The 26503-nt window shown below is 35.6% G+C and overlaps 2 protein-coding genes across 2 annotated transcripts; both read left to right on the top strand.

The window, feature by feature from the left end:
- Positions 1 to 528: 528 nt before the first annotated feature.
- On the top strand, positions 529 to 12421 carry LOC110734483. Its single transcript, XM_021914646.1, has 8 exons — positions 529 to 1778; positions 2531 to 2899; positions 3005 to 3264; positions 6936 to 7077; positions 7309 to 7680; positions 7995 to 8126; positions 9724 to 9852; positions 9990 to 12421. The coding sequence occupies exons 1-8, from the start codon at positions 1620 to 1622 to the stop codon at positions 12165 to 12167; spliced, it is 3741 nt and encodes a 1246-aa protein (XP_021770338.1). The 5' UTR covers positions 529 to 1619; the 3' UTR covers positions 12168 to 12421.
- Positions 12422 to 24419: 11998 nt separating this feature from the next.
- Positions 24420 to 26126, top strand: LOC110734645. Its single transcript, XM_021914802.1, has one exon. It carries the CDS (start codon positions 24420 to 24422, stop codon positions 26124 to 26126), a length of 1707 nt encoding a protein of 568 aa, XP_021770494.1.
- The last annotated feature ends 377 nt before the right edge of the window (positions 26127 to 26503 follow it).

The following is a 26503-nucleotide window of genomic DNA, read 5'->3' as shown; positions in this document are numbered from 1 at the left end:
CCAAAAAAAAAAAAAATTGTATTTTTTAGGTACATAATCGACTATTAGATATATAAATATATTATTCTCATTTGGGAGGCAAATTTTAAGAAGCTAAAAAGGTTAACCTCAATCTAGTCCAAAATATACAAGCCCATAGCTATTACCCCTTTAAGCCCATAACACAAGCACTTCTCAATCACATGTGTTTTTGAAATACTGATATGTATGAACAGTTGGCAAAAGTAAAATGAAATCTCATTGATTTTGTTCATACATAAAAACTGAAACAAATCGCTACAAAATGGAAAGAAATCAGAGTACATCCCACCAAATTGTTTAGGAAATCAGAGTAAATCACAACACATTGTTTATTGTTAATTAATACTCCACTTTTTCTCTCTATTTACTTATATAGTAGTACTTTTTCCATTTTTTTTTACTTGCAACACAACCTTATGACACGTAACTAAGAAAGAAATTATATGATATTAACAAACTATACTTTGTACGCATAGTTACTAATATAATTATAACCAAATATAACTAACAACTATATGGGTGTGTGTCCATTGACTTGATTTCATCTTATTTGAACTTATGAGGCTTTATTAAAAGCTTATTTTAGTAACTTGAGTAATTTTAATCCAAACTTATTATTCTTGAATTTATTTTATCTAAAATTAACTGTATTTATTAGACCTAAAATAAATAAAAATAATTTAAACAAAATATACCCTATTTGATTTTCACTAAAATCGTCGTCCGATTATTCAAACAAATAAATATTTCATTGTAAAACTCCACTAGAAAAAAAAAAGAAAAAAGTTAAAAAAAAATTTTGGGTTCATGCTACACCTTAGAAAATAGTAACGACATAATGTGGCATGGTGATGCCACCACACCACATCACACCACACCCAACCTAAGTTCATTCACCATTTTTAACCCCTTTATTATCTTTCCATTTTAGTATAAAAAATTACAATATTTAAAACTTGCATATATAGATGTACACCTATTTTTTTATACTTTATTTATTTTCATTTCATTTCATTATTTTTTTACCGCGTAGATTTTGGTTCGTCAAATTCTCCTTCTTTTTCCTTCTTTCTCTCTCTACTTATTTATATTTAATTTCTTCAACAAATTACATAATTACATTTACATAAAACATTATAAACATTTTTTAGAGAGAGAAAAATAAAATTATACAAACATCAACAACACCCAAATCTCATCACCGAAACAAAAACCCCTACGTTCGCTTCGTCACCCCGGCCCCCTCTTTCTCATTTTCTCTCTCCTCTTTTCTTAATCATCAATCGATTTTCCATTCATTTGATTTTAATTAATCATTTTGAATTCTAAATCTTAATCCCTTTTTTTAATTTTAATTTTAATTTTTCCCAATAATTATCGATTCATTTTGATTTATATATTTGGTGATTTTATTTTGAGAATCGGAAAATTTTGGATTGATTGATTGATCCAATTTTTTTTTTTTGGATTTTAAGTTTTTAGGGGTTTTTGATTGTATTGGATTTTGATGGGTTGTTTGATGAAGAAAAATCTGGGTTGTTGTAGATAATAATTATACTAATTTTGAATTGAGAAAATTTTAAAAAATATATTTGAGGATGCCAGGATTAGCTGCTGCGCAACGAAATGATCAATCGTTAAGCAATGCGAATTCGTCGTATTATTCGTTATCGATTAATAATAATGGATCAATTTCATCTTGTAATGGATTTTGGTCCAAACATCGCGATGATATTAACTACAATCAGCTCCAGAAGGTAAAATTTACCTTCTTTTATTTTAATCTTAATTTTTGGTGATAATTATTGAAATTTGATGAAATGGGGTTTACTTAAACTGGATCTTAGTATTGAAACTGATGATATAAATTTGAAGGTAATTTTTAAATGAGTGTTGTGATTTTGTCATTGATAATTTTGAGTGTTTTTTACTTTTGAGAATTTAGATCCATTTTTTTGAGTAATTTATTGTTTGGTTGTATTTTTCATTTTGGGTAGTTTTCAATTCAGGTTTAGGAATTGTTATCCGTGTGAATGTGTGATGACTGAGATGTTTTATGTTTTCAGTTTCGAGCTTGATTGTTAGCATTAGTTTTCGATGTTATTTCGTTGCTGGGTATCTGATATCGATACATCTATATCGATATCGATATTGAATTGCAGTTTGAGGTGGTGTTTCTTTATCATGGCGGAGAATGTGTGTTATTGTTTGATAAACTATGTAGCAGTATAGGTTTATAATGGAGTAGAAATGCCGAATTCAATTGTCGTTTACCGTCCATTTGTTGTGAAGTGGAATGCTAGTTGAGGCTTTTATAATGCAGTGCTAATTCAGAAAGAGCCTTGCAATGGAGTAGGATTGTGTGAATTTGACCTATTTATTCAACCCTTTTTCTATAGGTGGCAGCCTTATGATAGGGTTTAGGTTAATGGCTTGGGTTTTGGTTTACATGCTTAGATGTTTAATTCGCAGTTGCATAATGGCTTATATGTTTTTTCTTGTGATGTAGTTTTGGAGTGAGCTCTCTCCGCAAGCTCGGCAGGATCTCTTGAGGCTCGAAAAGCAAACTCTATTCGAGCAAGCTAGGAAAAACTTGTACTGCTCCAGATGCAATGGGTTGTTGCTTGAAGGTCATGCGCAAATTGTTTTGTATGGGAAGTCATTGCAACATGAAGGAGCAGGTGGTCAGCTTCCTTGCAGTAGGCTTGGGATTTCAAAAGATCAATTGCTCGGCGGGAGGGGCACTACACCAATCTGTCAGGACGAATCTCAAGACCCCTCTGTCCACCCATGGGGAGGTCTAATCACCACTAGAGATGGGTCGCTTACGCTTTTAGATTGCTATTTATATTCAAAATCTCTTAAGGGGCTCCAGAATGTGAGTCTTCTATAGTTTGCTTGATTTATTTCAGTGAACATAGTAATTTTCCCTGTTAATCCTCTTTCACATATCTTGGAGATTTAATTTCCTGATCTTTATCAGGTTTTTGATAGTGCACGTGCGAGGGAGCGAGAACGTGAATTGCTTTACCCTGATGCTTGTGGTGGAGGTGGTCGGGGTTGGATAAGCCAGGGAATACCAAGTTACGGGAGAGGACATGGAACTAGGGATACATGTGCTCTGCATACTGCTAGACTATCTTGTGACACATTGGTAGATTTTTGGTCAGCACTTGGAGAAGAGACGCGCCATTCTCTTTTGAGGATGAAAGAAGAAGATTTCATTGAAAGACTCGTGTTCCGGTATGTTTTTGAACTTTAGATTGTATATCTAAATCTAACAATATTTCACATCACAAAATTATGTGATATAATGGGATTGTTTTGGATAATTCATAGGCTTAGTGAGTGTGAGTTTGAGCATATCTAAGTTGAAGGTCAAAACAAGGGCTTGATCACTAGAAAGGTCCCAACCAATAGTTTCGGGAAGCTCTTTTTTGATATCATATATTCAGTATGCCATACCCTTTTGGAAATAAATTATTGTGGATTTTTAACTTACCTTATCTAAATATCTTATAAGCCATTTATTGCGCATCTTTAGTTAAGATTACTCGAAAAACCTCGCATTATTTCCTATTGTCATATATATTCATTCGACAGTATGTTGTGATATATATATATATATATATATTATGAAAACTATAATTATGTGTGACCTTGTTAAATTTCACTCAATATTTTCTTTCAACATATTAATTTAAAATTTTTTACTTAAGTGAAATTAGAGATGTTAATGGTATACATTGACAATTGTGAAACTCCTAACATTGCAATTAAAAAAGAACGGAGGAAGTATTTATTTTTGTAGCAGCATTAATTGTATTAAGTTACCCATTTACTGGTATGTTTTTGAACTTTGAAGTGTGTTTCTAAATCTACCAAAGTACAAATATTTCACATTTTGAACTGATTTGAATCATGTGATATATTTCATAGACTTGGTAAGTGTGAGTTTGAGCTTAACTAAGTTGAAGGTCAAAACAATGCCTTTATACTAGGAAGGTCCCAACCAATAGTCTCAGGAAGCTCCTTTTTCATATCTTATTTTCCAGTATGGCATGCCTATAGGGAATAAAGATTGTTGTAAATCAGTAACATACTTTACCAAAGTATCTGATAAGCCATTTATTGTGCATATTTAGGGCATAAAGTGACTCAAAAACCTTACATTCTTTCTTTTAGTCAATAATTGCTCATTTCAAGGATTAGAATATTCATCCTCTATTAACTCAAAAGAGGCACTACTTGTTCTTTTTTCTGACTTGTAATAGAAAGAAAATACCTAATATTTGTTTACACAAGCTATGATTAGAAATTATCTATTTTTTTTTTTCTTTTTACACAAGCTAATAAGTAAACTAATGCAGAGTGTATGCCTAATTTCAATAATGTACTTCATTTTTTTTTATCGTCGTGTTTGGAATTTCACATTTTTCACATACTCTCATTTGACCGTATTTTGTGATTATATACATTAAGAAAATATAATCACGCAAGATCTTGTTAGATTCTTCTCGATATATACTTTTGAAATATTGACTTTTTATAGCATTTGCTAATATAATATTAGAGATATTAGTGGTACAAGAAGTGCATTGGCCAGCATGAAACACTTAATGTGGAAATTTAAAAAAGAATGGAAGAAATATTTATTTTTGATGCAGCATTGAATGTATTATGTTACCCATTTACTAGTATGTGTTTGAACTTTGAAGTGTGTTTTCTAATTTACCAATGTTTCACATCCCAAAATGATGCGATATAATGGGATTGTTTTTTGTATTTCACAGTCTTGGTAAGTGTGAGTTTGACCATAAGTTGAAGGTCAAAACAAGGTCTTGACCACTACTAGAATGGGTCCCAACCAATTGTTTTGGGCGGCTCTTTTTTGATATCCTATTTCGATTATGCCTTGCACTTTTGGAAATAAGATCATTGTACATTAGTCGCTTACCTTTTTCTTATCTAATAAGCCATTTATTGCGCATCTTTAGTGGATAAGATGACTCAAACTCTTTAAATTCTTTCCTTTAGTCAATAATTGCTTGTCTTAAGGACTAGAAGATTTGCCCTCATTAACTCAAAAGCGGCAGTACTTGTTTGGTGTCTCTGTATCTCTCAACACCTCCTTTGTTATGATTTGTAATAGAGTTAAAATGCCCATTTGCCATGGTTAACTTACCTTATATTCATTCTATTTACAAGCTACAAAGGTAAATTACCTTATATACAAGTTACTAAGTTACGTACTACGGAGTGTATGTTTAATTTCAAACATATACTTATTTTTGTTGCAGCATTAAATGTTTTGGTGGCCAGTTAAGTAACTTTTCATTCACTATTATGTAATGCTCAATGCAGTGCTTAGAATAAACCTTTAAAAGATGTATTCATAATCTGTGATGCATTTTGCAACATTTCCAGATTTAATATTCAACCTTGTTCATTATATACATCTGTACATAGCTGAGTGCTGATGTAAGTGCTTAATCGTGTGGCTTGAAACCACTGTTGTTTGCCTTGGTTGCTCAGAAACAATGTTGGATTATTTTCAAAAGTTATGTCAGTGTTTTTCTAGTTTTGTGAATTTCACAAGAGTTCGTGCATCAAAATTTGCTTGCAAGAGGTGTTTGAGTTCTATGTGATTAAATAGAACAGTGATGATAATATCAGATTTGGCTGGACTAATTTATATTGTGTGACATCAAAACATATCTTCCCATGCTGTGGTACTAAGTATTATTATCTTTTGGGGGTAAATAAGATAAGATATATAATGTGACAATGACCCCCCTTGTTTTCAATTATTTTTCCTTTTTTTCCATTTAAGAATAAATAACTGATGACCTGGTAGCCCTCTATTGGGTCTGTAGTAGGCCAATTAGCTGAAGGAAATTTTGTTAAGATAAAATGGAATAATGGATTCAACCTCATCAAAATTTGGGCTCAAGCTTGAATGAAAATGATGATTGTGGGTCCTGTGACTTTTGCAAGTGTTATAGAAGATACTCAATTGAACAAGGTGATTAGAAATGTTTTAGAAGCATTAACTTTGCATGTCTGCAAATGATCTATTTTTTTTTATGAAGAATATCAGTGTGTTTAACTGTTTATTGATTGGTAATTTTAAAAAAAATTAGGAGTTAGCTACAGTAAGCTGTCTTCTGTTGATGGATATTGACGTCTTTTTTGCTACCTCTGTCATCTGATAGCAAAAGTATCATGATTGTGATTATTCTGTATCTTTAGCTTATGCTATGTTGGTTATATTTTGGCCACCATTGCCAACTATCCTTCTTGTAGGTTAATATTTTTTGGTATCTAAGACGAGCTTTCTTTGGGTTTATGTATCCAATTAGGATGTTACTGTGATAGAATTGGGCTATGTCTTACAGATTACTTTGAAAAGATCAGTCAGGGTGCGTTAGATCAGTTAGACTGCATTTTTAAGGAAGGCTTTTGTCTTTTTAATAGATGAATAAGGACTGTGACACTAGTTTGCAATTTTGTCTAGAAAGGGTAGGCATAATGTATCTTTCACAAAGTGTCATCGTATATTACAACTGATTTCTTTCCGTCTAAGCAACCAAAAGTGTCTATGTATGTATGTTCTTTTGCTGAAGTATTTCAAGTGCCTTTTCTATGTTTATAGAGCCATTAATGGTAGTAAGTTCGTGAATCTAGGGGGTCTTGACTATGCTTCTCTTGAGTAAAATGAATTGAATTGTTTGTAGATAAAGATTCCTTTATGGAATCATATTCATCTGTAAGCTGGATTAAAAATTTTAGTCACTCTGTAGCATTTCAATGCCTAGCTTTTTTTTTTTTTTTTTTTTTTTTTTTGTGATAATTTTTTTTAATTTTATTTATTTGTTTTACTTTTTGTTAAAGAGCTCAATTTAATGTCACAGGTTTGATCACAAGAGATTTTGTAGAGATTGCAGAAGGAATGTCCTTCGCGAGTTTAAGGAGCTGAAGGAATTGAAACGCACTCGAAGAGAACCTCGGTGTACAAGTTGGTTTTGTGTTGCAGATACTGCTTTCCAGTATGAGGTATTCTCACCTCCAAATCCACCTTAGCAACTGAGCTGTTTATGACCAGATTCCCACTGCCCATGCTCTCTTCTGTCTTCTTTTTTGCCCTTTGGAATACTAGATAGGGTAGTTGTTTATAGCAAGCTGTAGCCAATGACGATCCTTCTCAGATGTCTTCTTTTGTTCCTTTCTTGTGCAGATTTTTAAGTTTGTAAACAGCTAACATGCTTTCTACTTTGAAAATATCAGGTATCTAATGACACAATCCTTGCTGATTGGCACCAGACCTTCATCGATTCCATTGGAACGTATCATCACTTTGAATGGGCAGTGGGTACTGGGGAAGGAAAATCTGATATTTTGGATTTTGAAAATGTTGGGATGAATGGAAGTGTTGAAGTAAATGGACTAGATCTTGATGGTCTGAATGCCTGCTACATCACCTTGAGGGCGTGGAAACTTGATGGCCGTTGTTCTGAGTTTTCTGTGAAAGCTCATGCGTTGAAGGGAAGGCCGTGTGTTCATTGCAGGCTGGCTGTTGGAGATGGCTATGTAACCATCACTCATGGGGAAAGCATAAGAAGATTTTTTGAGCATGCAGAAGAAGCTGAAGAAGAGGAAGTATGTTCTGTCTTCTGCTTGTAATTCTACTTAAAGGATCTTGATGTGTTGGTGCATTTGTGTTGTATTAGCTCCTCTATCCCTCTTACCTTCTGACTGATTTTAAAAGAAAAAACCTACATGGGGGATTTTAATATGTTGATGTTATATGCATTTGTGTAGGGATGGTTTATTTACTTCCTTTACCCTCCAACAGTTCTAAAAGAAGAGAACACCTTATTTATAAATCATTAACATATTTATCCATCTTAACTTTGTTTTTGATGACCTAATTCTAAAAGGAGCATGGCATGTACTTTCGTGTCTAAACTCAGGATGATGATTCCATGGACAAGGATGGAAATGATTTGGATGGTGAATGTTCTCGTCCACAGAAGCACGCAAAGAGCCCTGAACTTGCACGAGAGTTTCTTCTTGATGCTGCTACTGTCATTTTCAAGGAACAGGCATGTTCTATTTTCTTATCTACTTATTTTCTCAACATTGGTAGCTTGTTACTTGTACACATGATCTGTTGAGACTATTGATGCATTTGCACTTGTTTTTTTTTTAGAGATGTTAGCATTTGCAAGTATCAGCATATTGTCATTTGTGGCACCACTGAAATTTTAGTTGCAACATTTTATTAGTGTCACCTTGTCTTGTGGATTTTTATGATGACCATTTCTATCTCTAAGATTCTTAAGCAAAGTGAGCAAGTTAGTTTTATAATTACCTCTAAACACGGAAAAAAAGAGATAAAAAACCACCTGGAATTTTATTACCATTTTTAAAGAGAGAGAATGTGATTTTCATGAATTGCTCTTAGTTTTAGTCTTTTTACAATATTTGCTTAATTTATCCATTGCCTAATCTTCCTATTCCTATCCCTTTCTGCTCCCCTTCCTTTTATGCCTTCATTGCCCATTATCACCAGTCATTGTAGTCTCCAAGTTCATGCCCTGCTCGGTCTTTAGCTCAGCCAAAGGTGAACAACAGAAACACCAAGTAGCCGACTTCACTTAATAAAAAAAGTCATCCTGGATTTAGATGCTTTTGCCCACCAAGAGTAAACTTTGAATTACGTTGTAGTATATAGTTGCATTTTTAACTGACATTTCTAAACAGAATTGCCCTTGCTGTTAACTCTAAAAAAATCTGAATGATCTTGGCATTTGAAGGCTAGCTAATTGACCAAGCAAGCACTTCTTAAGACTAAGTTTATCCCGTGTCATGTTAAATGAGAAGAATATTACTGATGTTCTAGGTGTGACTCCACCTATTCTCCCCACTAAGTAGAAGCACTGATACGTCTCTTCCTTTTATAAGGGTACAAAGAACATCCTGAACGCCTTTCTCATCATTCATTACCACTAAAATTGGACTATCCTGAAACTCCTTATAGGCTTCGCTAACACCATCCATGATCAAGAGATTGGAGAGAAATGAAGGAAGCATGTCCTTTAAAAATAATTGAGGGTTTTACAAATCAATTGCCACAAAGGTTAAGATCGATTGACTGTTTTCAAGGTCAAATTGAATATAGAACTTTAATATTTGGAACCTCAATGGTGAATTCTAACCAATCAAGTCCTGAAGGATGAGAAGATGGGAGCAGAGAAGAGGTGAGATGGGTTATGGAGGAGGTTCACAAGAAAGGATCGGGTAAAAGTTTAGGAGAGTACGAGATCAGTAGATTTTGAGGAGGGTTCAGATTATATTGCCTTTGTCTCTAAATTTATTAATCCCTATCTTATTGAGGAGAAATATAGGAAATCCTCACTTAAGTTTGCTACTACAAATTGACAAAAGTAGGCTAGGATGTTATTTTGGAGATGGCAGATGAGATTAAATTAGAATTTTCAGTTAGTAGTAGGTTATGTTGAATTTTCCACAGGGGAATATCTGCTGATTGTTGTACACTTGGTCACTTTGTCTTTTAGTCCTCGTTGCTATGTTGCTTCCTTTTAGTCTTTGTCAATAGATTTGAGGCTCACACTATTGCTTGATGTGAAGTATGTTTTCATGGAAACCATCTTTTAATTTGCAATAATATTGTTTCAGGTTGAAAAAGCTTTTAGGGAGGGTACTGCCCGCCAAAATGCACACAGCATATTTGTCTGTCTTGCGTTGAAATTGCTTGAGGAACGTATACATGTTGCTTGCAAAGAAATAATTACACTGGAAAAGCAGGTTTGTATACTTGTTTGTAATATCTACTTTCTGTATTTTGTGATTTCAAGTGATGAAGAAAAGAAGAGGGCTATATAGACATATACCCAGCTATGCCTAGTTTCTAGGCTGTTTCTGATTCCCTAGTTTGTGTACAGACGAAGCTTCTTGAAGAAGAAGAGAAGGAAAAGCGTGAAGAGGAAGCACGCAAGGAGAGGAAAAGAAACAAAGAAAGAGAGAAGAAGCTGCGTAGAAGGGAGAGATTGAGAGACAAGGATAAAGATAAAAAATGTAGTCAATCAAGTGAAACTCCTATTGCTCCTGAGATTTCTGAGGAAACTCTGTCATCATGCATTGATGAGGAAGCCACTAATAGCATTAGAGACTCAGTGAGTGAAAATGGTGATACCAACGTTTCTGAGTCTGCCTCTCCTGAATTTCTTGATGAGTCGTCCTCGAATGATTATACTGCTTCTGATTTTCTTCACAATAATTTGGATGGTATTGATGGAGATCTAGCTGATGTCAAAGAGGAAAATGGTTCATTCTCAATTGATAGTATAAAGGGTTCACGTTGGAAATTGAAAGCTCACAGGGAATTTCTGCAAGAGTCTTCTGGGAAATGGTCGGACAGACGACGGAGTTTGGATAATGGGGCCGTGGTACATGAATCTGAGTCTAGATATTATGACGACCCTTCTGAAAATTTTACAAAAGGAGCTAATTATTTTACTAGGCAGTCCAGAGCTAGTCCTCTGAAGTTCACTGCTAAAAGTAATAGTCAGAGGTTAAGGCACAAGGTTCAGTGTTCCAACGTCAGGATGACTGACAGGAGTGACCTGCATTCTTGTGGTTGTAACCAACCGAATGACTATAGGGAAAAGGTTGAGCCACACATGTCTGGAACACGATTTAATCGGGAGAGCAGATCTATTACAAAGACAGAAATAGCATCTGATGTGGCAAAGCCAGTTCATCGAATCAACAAATTTAGTCAAACGGATTACGCGCGTGATAATTGTGGAAGAACTAGGAGCAAGATCTCAAGTTATAGTAGTGTTCCTGGCAGAGATTCACCTCACACCAAGAAAGTCTGGGAACCTGTAGAACCACAGAAGAGGTGTCCGCGTAGTAATTCTGACTCTGATGTTACCTTGAGATCATGTGATTTCAAGACAGAAGAAAATGAGTCTACATCAAGGGTGGAGAGAAGCGCCCAGAAAGGAAGTCAAACAGAAGCCTTGTACCACCCTAAGGATGCAGCTGAAGAGGAAAATGATTCTTGTTTGATGACTAGCAATAACCTTAATAGGGTATCTGATTTTTCTGCCAGCAGCAGCTCAAGTTCTGATAATTTCTCATCTTGCCAAAGTGAGGGAGATAGTAATACACCATCCTCAAACCACCAAAATGTGGAGTCGTCTTCAATAACAGATTCGGAAGATAGTAGTGAACAATCAGAAGGAAGAGATATTTCAGTTTGTGTTGATGGCTTATCTGAAATTCATGATGCTGGTAAAGACAAAAACCAGAAGATAGAGCAAGAAGCTATCCACTTGACACAATCATCAAGTTTTTCGTCTGAGTGTGTTGGTAATCATTATCCTTGGAACTCCCCCACAAAAACATCCACACAGGATGTGGAGAACGGGAAGCTTGTCAATGGCTTAGCACCCGTTCAACAAGGTTTGCTTCCATCAATCCACAATCCAAGCATTTCCTTTCCTGTTTTCCAAGCTCCATCTACCGTGGGTTACTACCATCAAAATTCAGTTCCTTGGTCAGCAGCTTCGGCTAATGGGATGATGGCATACCCCCAACCGAACCATTACCTCATGACTAGCCCCATAGGCTATGGTCTGAATGGGGACTCGCACTTCTGCATGCCGTACAGTCAAGTGCAGCATGTAGCATCTCCTTTCATGAACAGCCATCAGATCCCTGTCTACCAGCCAGTTCATACAGCTAATATTTTGAACCAACAAGAGAAAACCAATGCCCCTGAAGTACATGGGGTGCGAGACACCTCTGGTGAATCAAGGAGAGAGAATGTTGTCATTAGACAGCATCCAGGAGATGCACCTTCAAAGGGAGGCTCACGAAACTTGACTCAATCGAATGCAAGAAATTCGGGCTTCTCCCTTTTCCAATTTGGTGGTCCTACGGCTGCTCTCCCTACTTACAGAAACAGTGTTCAGTTGTCAGATGAACAGAAAGCTGGCGACCTTTCTTCCTGCCATGTTGAAGGTGAGCATGGTCGCAGTAAGAAAGAAAGTACTATTGAAGAATACAATTTGTTTGCCGCAAGGAACGGGATACAGTTTTCTATCTTTTAGTATAGCTGAGAAAGGTATCGAGATTGCAGTTTGAAAGTCAGTCTCTGCCATCTTATAGGTGAAGTTTGAGTTCTTTGTAGTTTGAAACAGTAATAATGCTTTAAAGATATCTTCATAAAAAGTTGTTTTTATTTTCTTTTTTTTTCCTTTTTTCGCTGGATTGATTTGAATTGTACTATCAGTTTTGCTATTCTTGAGAAAAATACAGATTGAGAGTGCCGTAATTGATTGAATGGTTTTCTTATTGTTTTTTACTTTTTCATAAGTCAGTTTTGAGTGGAGGATATATGCATAAAGCATAATCATACCGTTATTACACATTCTTGGTGTCATGAGGTTTCTGTGGCCTTCATCATCTGCTATGTAAATAAAATTCAAAAGTATATCCCAGATTTCCAACAGTTTACATATTCTAGATTTCTTGGTGTGGGTGAGGTCAGTATCGGTGCCAGTAGAGGGTTGTGTCATAAATGGACCATCTTGGTTTTGTGGGTCAAAATGGGTTGTAGTTTATAGGGAGTTCATAGTTGGTGGGTCGATGAAGATACGTTTAAAGGTTTATCTCAAACTTGGATTTATCTCAAATATATTTATGTGTATACTCTGTAATTGAAGATTTGACGTAATGGACAAAAGGTCCTAGTAATTTTGAATAATAGCATAGCCACGTGACATATAAGTTAACGTGAAAATGTGTTTTAATGTCAAATATATAAGGTAATCTTCCACATGTTTATGTGTAGAGTGAGGTTTGGTGACGTACCCGATACCTCCATATAAGCTAGAGTTCTCTCTTGCAACCTTCATGTTTACTATCAATATGGCAGGATAAGATATGCTATTGCTCACTTTTATTTCTTCCCTTTAGGTTTTTCCTGATAGAATAAAATTTAATCAATTTTGAAAATAGGTATACAATTCGTGCATGGTGTATTGCCAAAGTGCAAACAAAATCAAACCTATTCTACTCTAACAAATAGTTAAGGAACTTAAGAATCGATTTCATGAAGAAATTGAATCTAAGAATAGTATAAATAGTTAACGAGGTTTCACATAATTAGTAACAAGAATTGGGTAGGTGTTTAACTATCAAATCTTAACTACTAATATAACTAAAAGGAAAGTTAAGTAATTAAAATATTAACAACTGAAATTAGAAATTATATTCAATGGATGATTATTATGCTATAGCCATACAATTTTGCATCATCATTGACACTTCTCAATCTTTGAATAGATTGTAAGAACAAGTTTTCCCATCCTTATGTTTAGTTAAATATTGGTACAACCTTAGCTTACCCTAAGAACAACCCCAATACTATGAGAACGAGATTAGCACTTATTGACTACATTACAAACTACAAAGTCTTCATCAACTCTGATAACCAACAGTACCACAAGCAAGTTATTTCGTAACCTAGATCATGAATTCTACAATTGCAAATCTTTAACAATTGACCTCATAATCATAAGAAATGAAATCCTTTGCTTCGAATTAGCACTCTTTTTCTCCTAAACATTTCAAGGTCCAACTCATATAATACAACGATGATAAAAAGATTATTTTGTTTACTGGAAGTTCACCAAGGACAGAGAATTCTCAACAAAATCTGCCTATTCGTCTTTGTTTATGCAGGGGTTGCATGTTCCCTCTTTGGATATGGTTCTTCTGCAATGGTGGAAGTTCTTCTGTGGTTTGCCAATTTTGCCTAAATGGAAAGTGTTTGGGTGGAAGGTGCTTCACAATGCTTTGCCTGTGGCCTCCGTCCTTAGATTGCGTGGCTTGTCAGTGGATCCGTTATGTTCCTTTTGTCATCAGGAGGAGGAGACGGTTGATCACATTTTCCGGAATTGTGACTTTGTTCAGCATCTTTGGGTTTGCGGCCCGATGGGTTTCCAGCGGCAGCATCTTTGTGATCAGCCTTTTGTTCGTTGGGTGACGGACTTGTTGTCCTTGTTCAGGGCTACTCGGAATTGGGAGGGTTTGTTTCCCTTTGTTTCTTTGCTTAGGCGATTTGGCTTACCAGAAATGATTGCAGGTTTAGACAGTTATAGGTGTCTCCAACTTTAGTGCTTTCCCTTTCCTGTATTTGGAGCTCACGGTGTCATTTAGCTCGAGATTTCCAGAGGAATAGCTCTTTTCTGCTTCGTAGACCGGTTTCAACTACCATAGACTGTTCTTTCTGGTTCTCAAAGGGGATTCCTCATGTGCATTGGATGTCTGTATGGTTACGGATGGTTCCTGGTTGGCCAGTGATAATACGTCCGGAGCCGGTTGGGTTTTTCGTAGTTTAGATTCTTCGGAGGTTTATGGTGGTGGCGCTCGAGCATCTTATGGGGTTTCACCTCTGCATGCTGAGTTACAGGCTTGTTATTGGGGTTTACGTAGCGCTCACCGCAGGGGTTTCAGTCGGGTCCTTATTTACTCTGCCTCGGCCATTATGTGTCTTCTTCTGGGGAAGCAACATCGTGACGAATTACCACTGTTGTGGATTATACAGGAACTCCGAGGTTTGGTTCATTCGTTTGCTCCTTGTCGAATTGTGAAGGTACCCCGATTGCGGGTTTCTCCTGCGCATTGGTTAGCTGGACAAGCTCGTCGTCGACATTTTTTTTTTTTTTGGTCGTTTGTTTGTTTGGTTTGTTTTGTTTTTGGTTCTCACTGTAAAGTAAAAAAAAAAAACAAAAAAAACAAAAAAAAAAAAAACGATGATAAAAAGATACAATTTCCAAGGATTGCATATATTACCTTCTGATTTAATTTCATTATTTCTTAGGTTGTTAAATTGCATTTTTGTACTTAGAAGTTACTAATGTTTGTTTGATGATGATGTAGACTTCAAATCAGGCAATCAAAGTATGTATTCTCTTGTAGAATTTTGAGCATTTAACTATATTCTTTTAATACCTTGATTATTGTGGTTGCTTTGATGGTTATTTATTATGAAGTATTACATATTATTATTGGTTTATTTTGATCACTTTATTTATTGTTAAATAATAATATAAGTATTTGAACCTCACGCCTAATAAGATAATTATATATGATCAAATTAGGTTGTGTAATTTTGATTTTTCATAAAGTGATCATGATAATAGTTTTTTATGTGTGCATTATAAAGCTAATATGGGGCAATAATTTGTTTGGAGTCAATTGAATTCTTGTATTTGTGTCATTTGAATTGCAAATAATAATATGTCATAAAAGATCTGAACAGAGGCTAATATGGGTGAAATTGGTCTCATGGCTCAATTTCATACCTTCATCGATCCTTTAATTCTAGATGGTTCAAGACCATATGTAGTCCGCGATCTCATATATAGATCATTAGATTAGTGTAACCTTAGTGGATTAAGTATCTTATTCCTGGTTGCTTTTGGTTAGTTCAATTTTTAATATAATGATCCATTAACGGTTTACACAATGTCGTCTCAATTTTTTAGGAGGCCCTGTGCTAATTTTTAAAATTAGACCTCTCAAAACATAAGAGACAATTTGATTTGAGGTAAATATTACAATCGATTAACTAAAAGAAAAATTAATAAAAAAAAAATTATCAAGGAAAACAATTGATTATTGAATTTTAGAGGGGTTAATTGCAATTTCATAGATTCAAAATAAAAGTTGCTACATATTGATGAATCACATTTAAATAGGATTTATAGGCATGTTTATGCTACTTTCATAGTTGTTGTTTAGGTCTTTTAGTCGCTTTTTAGGTTATATTAGCATAAGTTGTCCATTTTGTACTCTATTACGCTTCGTTTGTGCTTTTTAATGTTTCAAGTGATTTCATAATCATTTGGATGTTTTCGAAGTATTTAGAGTTAATTCGGGTGATATTTGGATGTAAGGTCGTTTGATCGAGTTCATTGATCGAAGAGTCTATCTTCGTGGATGTTGATTTGAGGATTTTATGCATGAGGAAAATAGCTTCCACAAGGTTTTTATGCATCTTTCGGAAATGAATTTGAATTAGAAATGAAGTCAAACGATGTTTTACGAAGTGAAAAAATTGACCCTTGTCCATTCTTTTGATCATAACTTGATTTCTAGAGATTGGATTGGATTTATTCGAGTTACGTTGGAAACTAGACTTGAAGATCTTTCCAACGATAGGTCACACTCCCCAAGAAGCCTCCTTAAACAAACGATATGGCTATTTCAATCCGAGAAATGCACAGCGACGAAGTATAGCACCGCAGGGCTAGCTGCGCCCCTGTCACGCGACCACTTGACACTAGCCGCAGCTACTGCCAGGCCGCAGCTAGGCCTGCGCCCACAGGTCTGGTCGAGCAGCCCTTGAAGCCTCGAGCAGCTTTGTCTTCATGCCTCGTCATCTTCTATCATCCAATACTATTGCAACTTATGTAAATACTATATTTTATTTTTTTTGAATAGTTCTTCATGCCTCGTCATCTTCTATCATCCAATACTATTGCAACCTATGTAAATACTATATTTATTCGAGTTACGTTGGAAACTAGACTTGAAGAGCTTTCCAACGATAGGTCACACTCCCCAAGAAGCCTCCTTAAACAAACGATATGGCTATTTCAATCCGAGAAATGCAATCAGCGACGAAGTATAGCACCGCAGGGCTAGCTGCGCCCCTGTCACGCGACCACTTGACACTAGCCGCTGCTACTGCCAGGCCGCAGCTAGGCCTGCGCCCACAGGTCTGGTCGAGCAGCCCTTGAAGCCTCGAACAGCTTTGTCTTCATGCCTTGTCATCTTCTATCATCCAATACTATTGCAACTTATGTAAATACTATATTTTTTTTTTTTGAATAGTTCTTCATGCCTCGTCATCTTCTATCATCCAATACTATTGCAACCTATGTAAATACTATATTTATTCGAGTTACGTTGGAAACTAGACTTGAAGAGCTTTCCAACGATAGGTCACACTCCCCAAGAAGCCTCCTTAAACAAACGATATGGCTATTTCAATCCGAGAAATGCAATCAGCGACGAAGTATAGCACCGCAGGGCTAGCTGCGCCCCTGTCACGCGACCACTTGACACTAGCCGCTGCTACTGCCAGGCCGCAGCTAGGCCTGCGCCCACAGGTCTGGTCGAGCAGCCCTTGAAGCCTCGAGCAGCTTTGTCTTCATGCCTCGTCATTTTCTATCATCCAATACTATTGCAACCTATGTAAATACTATTTTTTTTTGAATAGTAAAATTAATTCATTAATAAATTGTCATACGACATCTACAAATTAAAGGAGAATTGATTTTAACAAATATATAAGATATTGAATCAAATAAAAAATTCCTTCATAAAAACTACAATCGTCGAGTAGATATTGCACTGTGGAGCAACTCCTGCTTATATTGTTGGAAAATACAGCCTTGTTGGAGAGACAATCTAACGATCTTTTGTAGCCACGAGGATGTTTTCCTTCTGATTCATCCAATTATATTAGAAAACTTGATAACCTATGCGATCTCGAAAAAAATTTCACCAATGAAATAATTTCACGACAATCTATTAGATCTATTATCATGGATTCAAAACTAAGAAATTTCTCCCTCGAAAAAAGGAGATAAACCTTGTCTTTTGAAGGAGGTCGAAAAACCCTTGTCTTTCGAAGGAGATCGGAAACCCTTTCTTTCGAGGGAGAAAAGTTCCTCTCAAAAAGAGGAAGCATTATTATAGTAAACCTAAAAGAAAAAAAAAAGAAGCGACAATAGAATTGGGGCTTTCCACCTGTTAAAACCGATGGAAGCCTCTCCAAAATCAACAATGGAGGGTTGAGTTTAGAAGAGAAGAAAGAGGAGAGGAGAGAAAGGTTTTGTAAGTTGTATAAATACTATTTTCTTATTTATTTTCTTTAATTATTTTTAGATTAGAATTTAGGGTATTATAAATACTCCAAGGGATTATTAATTTCCCTCGTGCCGTTTATGCCTTTTATTAATTTTATACGCTCGTTTTAGTATTCTCTCTAGCGCGCCCTAGTTTCTCATGGACAATTCCATGGATTCCTCTATGGATTTGTCCTCAAGTTTGTTACTTTAATTCATAAAGGTATTTTATTTTTTTTTAATTTTAATTGTACTTTCTTTATTATATTTAGTTTTAAGTTTTATTTCATGCGTGAGTAGTTTATTTCTAGGGTTTCGGAATCCATGTTTATACAATGGATCTTGATAGATGTTATTGATATTTTAATTTTTTTTTTTTTTGGTAAGTAAGCAATTTTATTACCAAAAGAAGAGGACAAAGCCTCAAAACTCCATACTACACAGCCAAAGGCCACACAACCTCCAAAGAGAAACAAAGACAAACAAGCAACATAGGCTACAAAACCAAAACAGCTACAAAAAACAGCAAATTACACAATTACACTAGCTTTCAACCTATACAACCATCTACATTGACTTCTCTTCCATTTGTTACTGATAAGTTGCTAACTCCTGTCTAGCACATCCCTGTAAATCATCTTGCACAAAGAATTAGGATGAATGACAGCCTGCTCCCAGTATGCTTTGTTCCTTGCAATCCATATGTAATACAGCATAGCAGTCAAGGTTGCAAGGGCCACCTTCCTCTTCACAGAATCAGTGTATCTTCTCTTTCAACTTTTCCATGCTGAAACAAGAGTGTAATTATTCACCTGCATATCAATCCAGGGACAGATTATGCGCAAACAAGCCCTGCTGTAGCTACAGTAAAAAAACAGGTGGTTATGGTCCTCAGGACAGTCTCCACACAGCAAGCAGAGGTTATCTTCACAGATCCCAAATTTCATGAGCTTGTCCTTGGTTCTCAACCTCTCATGAATAGCAAGCCAAGCTATGAAAGAATGCTTTGGAATATTTAGCCTATTCCAAATTCAATCAGTCCAATTGACCCTAGGAAACAACCCCTGTAACCAGTTGTACCCTTCAGAGATGCAGTAGCTATCCTCTGTCCATTGATCACTCAGGAAAGCATCTTTCATTTCATCCTTCACTTTACATATCCTCTTCCATGCCCATCCAACCCCTTTACTAGGAGTGTAATTCCACCAATCCTTCCCTTTGATATACACAACATGCACCCATCTTACCCATAGAGAGTCCTTCTTCCAAGCAATTTTCCACACAAATTTACCAAGAGTAGCTCGATTCTAGAGATTGCAATTCCTGACCCCCAAGCCACCTGAATTCTTGGGACGGCAGACCCAATCCCAAGAAATAGGGGGGGCTCTTGAAAGGCTTGCTGAACCATCCCATAGAAAAGCCCAACAAATCTGATTTATTCTGATAATGACAGCTTGAGGTAACAGAAGGCATGTGCCCAATATTTTAATTATTGATTTATCTAATTGATAGTGTTTTATTGTTAATCTTGCAACCTGATCAATCATTTGATTAATTATTGTTAATAAGAGTTTAAATTGAAATATCATACTTTTAAAGGCTTACCTACAATAATTAGCAATTTTGATTATGTTAGCGACCATACGGCATATGTTAAATTGAGAGCGTTAAGACCCGACAGTAGGCTTAGAAATTGCTCTAGATACTAGATTTATTGAATTATTATTGATATTTTGATAGATTTAGAAATATAAGCATGGTGAACCATAATCCTAGGCCTTTTTATTAATTGTATTATTATATTACTTTAAACTACCTTTCAATCCCAATTTAATGACATTGTTTAGTTTCTCCAATCCTTAAAAGTTAGATTGAATAGTCATCTCTCTGTGGATTCGACCTTACTACATTGTTAGTTGGTTTTGTTAAGATTTTATTTTGACAAGTGTACGACAACTTTTCACATATTAGAGGTGATAATTGTAATTTGTCAAATGGAATTAATTGGGGAAATGATAGTTTTACAATAATAGTTGAGTTCTAAAATAAAACATTTTAGACAAAGAGTTTTTATTTTTAATTAAAAAATCAAAGAATAAAAAAGAAATGAAAAGCTACAATTGTATACTCTAAATTGAGTCCCTATTATGATACAATGCCAAAAACTTTCTACCAAAGTCTGTTGTAGCCCATGATGTCTCCAATTTTGGTGGAATGCTACAATTGCATTTGTTCAGAATTGCAGAGTAGAATGGTAAGATAAATTAGACACTCTACATATGAAAAAAAAGGTAAACCCCAAAAAAAAAAAAAAAAAAAAAAAAAAAAAAAAAAAAAAGTCTATTGAATTGAAACATCAAAGTCTCGAAATGTAAAACCCCTAATTCAATTGAAACCCTAACCTGTAATTCAATGCAATCCCTAAACTCTATATTGAGTCTCTAATTAAGATAATTTAAGAAAATAAAAAACCCTAAACCCCTTATATGGAAAATGAATACTGAAATAACTTATAAAATTACTCGTTGGTAGAATTTGGTGAGTTCATATCTAGGGTTATTTTACTAAGGTTGGGGAAAAGAACATCCGAAGGAGCAAAAACGTGGGCCCTACAAATGGCAAAAGTGGACAAAACGGTAGTGCTAGACAAAGTTTTTGCATATATGGGGGTAGTTTTTTACCAACCAAAAAAAAAATAAAAAAAAATAAATCAAATGCTTACAAAACAAACTTTTTATGGGTTAGTTTTAGACAAAATTTCGTGGTATATAAGTTCCTTTAAAAACTTATTAGTGGATAACTATTTTGTCCCCTATAATGTCCTTAATCGTACTAGGTCTACATATTGCCAAGAATATATATTCACATATGTTAATGGGGTACGCTCGGTAACTCATTGACGCCTAGAATTTGGCAACTCCATCTAGGGAACATCTTAATTAGCAATCAATTTGAATGATTGGTGTCTAGTTGAGGTGAGCAAGTGGATGGGACTTGAAAAGTTCCTATGCAATTTATTGAAATGATGACATAAGCATCTTTGCATCGACAATTAGTGCATTTCACCAATTTGTGTTGGTTGAAATATGCTAACTGAAATTACTACATAAGAACGTGTTTATGTTCATGGCTAGCCTTTGGGGGTTTATGTTTGTGGCTAGCCCTTGGAGGTTTAGACTAAACCAACCTAGTGCTCTAAGATTGTGATACGTTATAGTACTAAACTCACCAAACCATGGTAGTGACCTTTCCTTGGGGAACAAAGCATATAAACATTCTTACGTGACGCCCTCACAATGCAAGGCCACCTCAGTACACATCAACCTCTTAACCATGCATGAACTCTTTTGAACATCCTAAGCCTAACTACAAGTTTTATACGTAGATCCTATCCTTGGGTTGGAACTTTATACACGTCATGTGTCACTACGCGTTTAAGTGTGCATATTATTATTTTTGCTTGCCTACCTTCCTAACTAATTAGTAAAGTCTTGGAAGTCTTCCTTTTAAGTCTAAGATAGACCAAATTTAATTCATGTAGTCTATACAAGCATCAACTTGTAACATCCACATCTGATGTTCTACTTGGATTCATGAGGCGTACTAGTTAAGAAATTGTAGTTCGAGATTATATATTTCATTTAGCATTGGTTTCTCCGGCGAAAGTTATGACCAAGATACGACAACTTGTCCACTTTAAGAATGTCGTCTTAGGTGTTTAAATTTACTTTTTTTAGCCTTTTGTGTCAAAATTGTTTAGATCTAAAACATGAGAAATCTACTACCTCATTTAGGATAATTCATTTCAAAATTCTATCATATGGGATCATAGAATTCTTATCCTATTCTAGTAGTCATATCTCATGAGTTATAATTTATTCCATCTTCCTACTCTTTGTTTATCTTATTTGTTTTCCCATTCTATGTACTCCTCTTTATTATTTCATGTCTCATGACTAACGTATAACACAAGTCATGAGCCATGTCGAACCACACTCCAACTGATCTCAAGTCAAACCAAGCATGTATAATCTAGCTTTGAGTCAAACCATGTCTAACCTTCAAGTCAAGCCATTTTACCTCAATTTTTTTTTTCCTAACCGTTGTGAAACCTCGAGCCCTAGCCATGTATAGTCCAACTTCAAGTCAAAATCCAACTTTGAGTTAGGATTTGTAAAGTTAAAAGCCCAACAAGTCAAGCTCTTTTTCAAAAAAAAAAAAAAAAAAAAAAAAAAAAAATTAAGGGGTTCTTTTTAAAATCAAAACTTATTGTCCAATTTCAAGAGGCCCAATCCAATGTTTGTCAAATCCAAATCTTAGGTTTGTTAAGTCTAGTCGAAGTCTAAGTTCAAGTCCCATTTCACACAAGCCTAATCCCATGTCTCTTTAGTCCAATTCAAGCTAAGTCTACTTAAATCCAGGTTACACACTCAAGTCCAAATATAAGTCTCACTTAAGTTCAAGTCAATCCAACTGATACTCAAGTCAAAGTCCATAGAATACACGTGTCTACTTGTCACTTGGTTGGTCTAAGTCTAGCCCATGTCACACTTCTAGCTTATTTCAAAATTATTTTCAAAACCTAAGAAGAGCATGTTAATACTCGTTAGGTCCTAAAACAGAAGTTGCATGATATGATCAAGGACTAAACAATTCTTGCAAACCTCTTGGGTTCCAACTGATTTGGACACTTAGCCCTTATCAAATATTTTAAATTATTTTCATGTCCTTTTCAAATCCTACTAGGTCGAGTCGAAGAGTTCCACCCTAGCTAGTTGTTCTTTCCCTTTCCTTATATTGAGTTTATGTCTATAGGTTTAGGTTTTCTATTCCATGAAAGCCATGTAGTTTCAAATAAATTGTAGTTTCCTCTTTTTTTTTTTTTAATCCCATTTGTGCTTCAATTCAATGATAATAGTCTAATCAGTTGCTTGACCTTAGCTTTAATTACTCGACTCAGTTTAAAAAAGGTTAAAAAAAGATCATACAAAGTAATGACAAGAGGCACCTTTCTAGTAACCCTCATTATTTCCCTTTGACCCTTCAATGATTCCAGTTGCTAACACTTTGAGCCTCTTCAATTGATTACCCTTTAGTTTCATAAATACGATGCATCAACCAAAAAGCTGCATGACCAAAATATCTTATCCCATTAACTTAGAACTAACTACTCCAATGAATAAACTTGCATCCATTACAACAAAATTACAATAGCATAGAAAAATAATTAATTTAGACAATTAAATGTAAAACCAAATTATGAAGAAACCAAATTACATTACAATATGTATTTGCACTCTTTGTAATGTGGACATCAAATTCATAAAATAAAAACCTCTCAACCTTTACAATATTAAACATGTTAATATATTCTCTTTAATGTAGTAATGAAATTGTAGTGGTGGTTGTTGTAAAAGAAGGGGTAGTGGTGGTTGTAAAGATCAACCGGGCCGCAACCGTTCACAAGGAACCTAGCTTGCAATGCCTTAGAGGAGTGGGGGGATTTGTTGCTGACGAGGATTGAACCTCGCACCTCAAGGAAGCGAGGCGACCTCTTGTGCCACTGCACCAAAAGGTCTCCCTCAGGTTATTCCCTTTGATGTAAATCAAACAACTATACAAAAATAAGGGATTAGCTTTTTATTCACCTTATTTTCCTTTTAATCTCATTTTGTTACCCCTTTACCAACCAAATGCCCACCCGGGCCGCAACTGTTCACAAGGAACCTAGCTTGCAATGCCTTAGAGGAGTGGGGGGATTTGTTGCTGATGAGGATTGAACCTCGCACCTCAAGGAAGCGAGGCGACCTCTTGTGCCACTGCACCAAAAGGTCTCCCTCAGGTTATTCCCTTTGATGTAAATCAAACAACTATACAAAAATAAAGAATTAGCTTTTTATTCACCTTATTTTCCTTTTAATCTCATTCTGTTTCCCCTTTACCAACCAAATGCCCACCCCCCTCACCCCCCCCCCCCCCCCCCCCCCCCTCCCCAAAAAAAAAAAAAAAAAAAAAGAAAAAAAAAACACCAATGAAGTGTTTGGTTCAATGAAATGGAATGGAATAATACAGAACATCATACATCAGCAAAATAATAATTGAACAAGAATGTTTTTAAACAAGGAGGAAAGCATATATTATTGTCCCTATTAATGGGTCAAGAAAGATTTGAATCACAACCCGTCCAATGGAAGAGAGTGGCAGATTGCCATTCCTATGCATCAGCTAACAAACCCAATTAACGACTAATAAGATAATTTCAAAAATGTTAATAAGTTTATCTTTTACTTCTTTTGCAAGCTTTTGCGAAATTACTCATTTTTATTTTTTATTTTAGAAAATTTCTAAACCTAGTACTACTATATGCTTGGGGGCCAAGCAAATAATCCCTATAAATAGAGGGATGAACAAACACAAAATCAATCACACCATAAAACTATGCAATTAATAGGTCCGCCAATTCTCCGAAGATGTCTTTTACCACATTCCCTTCCTGCTGGAAAACCACCCAATCCTACCACAAAACAGCCTTTAACAGTCCCTCAAAATCCTTGTGCTCAACTCTTCTTTGCCATTAACCCGAAAACATCACCGGAAAACCTTATCGAGTTGCTAGACAAGGCTTGGGAGTATGATCCCTCAACCACATTGAAGCTAATATGCTACCTAAGGACTCTCAGAAAAGAGAGATTGTCCTGTAAGGAAGGGTTTTATGTGGCAGCCCTTTGGCTTCACAAAAACCACCCGTTAACCCTTGCCTGTAATCTGAGAGACTTGGCTAGTTCTGGAACATTGAGGGATTTTGCTGAGATCCTCTATAGGCTAGTCAAGGAAGGTGATAATACAGGAAGTTTTAGGTTGTCGCGAGAGGATGAAAAGATGGAGATAGCGAGGAGAGCAGTGTGTAAATATGTACAGGATCCAGCCTACCGCTTCCTCCATGAACGAGTGTCTGATCTTTTTGCAGAACTCTTGCGTTCAGATGTAGAAACACTCAACTCTAGCAATGCTGAAGCACTAAGCTTTGCAGCAAGAGATTGCCCATCAATTGACTCGTCGTGTGATAGGTACACCCTCTTGTGTAAGAGCATTGCCAAAAAGGTTTTTCCTCGGGAATCAGACCCAAATTATGAAGGCATTGAAGACATACATTATGCCTATCGGGTCCGGAATAGACTGAGGAAAGAGGTTCTAGGTCCGCTCAGAATAGCATTAGGGAAAGAAACACAAGGAAGACTAGCAGGCAGTGACAAACAAGTCCAAGACAGTACATTGTTCTTCATGAAGAAAGCTTACCAGAAGATGCTGAAGACGAAGGACACTGCCAGCAAGTTAAGGTATTACCAGATGATTTCGTCAATGTTTCTTAAGACTAATGGTGAACTGAGGTATTTCTCTTCAACTCCGCTCAGTATAATAGCTTCTCTAAAGGAAGAGAACATTGGAGTGAAAGAGTTAGAATGGCGGCATATGGTGCAAGCCTTTTCAAGTACAGGGAAACTGAGGAGCTCCCTTGCTGTTTGTGACATCTCTGACAAGATGAAAGATACTACAAAAGACGTCTGCATCTCGATGGGGTTATTGATTTCTGAACTAAGCAACGACTGGTGGAAGGGAACTGTATACGGGTTCCATCAATTGCCGAAGCTTTGCAAAATCGAAGGGGAAGATCTTCAATCGAAGGTAAACTTCATGAAACAGCTGAAGTGCACCGAGAGGGTGAATATTGAAACTATTCTTAATCAAGTATTGCAAACAGCTGTTGCACAGAAGCTGCATAAACAGGAAATGGTGGAGAGAATTTTTGTTTTCACCAATAAGGAATTCAGGAAAGCAGTTAACAGCAGTTGGGGGTGGAATTACAGGGCTGTTTGGAAAAATTACCAGAAGTTTGGCTACGATCAGGTGCCCGAGATTGTGTTCTGGAACATTGAGGGTATCAATGATGGTCCTCCTACAATTAAGGCTGTTTTCCATAACAGATTGCTGACAATTAATGGTTTCTCGAGAAGTTTGTTTGCTTTCTTCCTGCATGACGACGCTGTTTGGAGATCTGCAGAAATCAAGTCAGTCACAACTGCAGAGGATGTAATGAGAATAACCCTTTCAGGAAAAGAATACCAAAACCTTGCTGTACTTGACTGATGTAAACCGCTTATTATAAATAAAATTAGTATTTAACCCGTGCGATGCACGGAATAATTTTTTTGTCTAAATATATATATTTCGACTTTTTTTTTTTAATCAAAAAAACTTTTTTTTTGAAAGAAAACCAAAAACATTTGTAAATATAAATCACTTTTTTAGTAAATTAAAATGTAATATTACGTACGTAAATTTAATGCAATATATTCTTAACAAGAAAATAATACATCATATCATACGTAACATTAAGTAATAAATTGCATCAAGCAAATAAAATAACTCTGCTAGTAAATAAAATTTTGTTTCCTCATTTTGTTTCAAATGTTAGCAAAAATAATATTGAAAAACACAAAAAAAAAAGAAAAAAAAAAAAAAAA

The sequence above is a fragment of the Chenopodium quinoa genome, unplaced genomic scaffold (assembly GCF_001683475.1).
Source record: "Chenopodium quinoa cultivar QQ74 unplaced genomic scaffold, ASM168347v1, whole genome shotgun sequence".
In the NCBI taxonomy this organism is placed as follows: domain Eukaryota; kingdom Viridiplantae; phylum Streptophyta; class Magnoliopsida; order Caryophyllales; family Amaranthaceae; genus Chenopodium; species Chenopodium quinoa.
This window is presented reverse-complemented; position numbering and strand designations above follow the sequence as displayed.

Excerpts from the sequence above, each read along its gene's own strand:
- LOC110734645 (XM_021914802.1), top strand. The coding sequence starts at position 24,420 with ATGCAATTAATAGGTCCGCCAATTCTCCGAAGATGTCTTTTACCACAT.
- LOC110734483 (XM_021914646.1), top strand. The coding sequence starts at position 1,620 with ATGCCAGGATTAGCTGCTGCGCAACGAAATGATCAATCGTTAAGCAAT. Across the intron at positions 7,681-7,994 it reads AAGAAGCTGAAGAAGAGGAA|GATGATGATTCCATGGACAA; the intron begins GTATGTTCTGTC and ends GTCTAAACTCAG. Across the intron at positions 8,127-9,723 it reads CTGTCATTTTCAAGGAACAG|GTTGAAAAAGCTTTTAGGGA; the intron begins GCATGTTCTATT and ends ATATTGTTTCAG.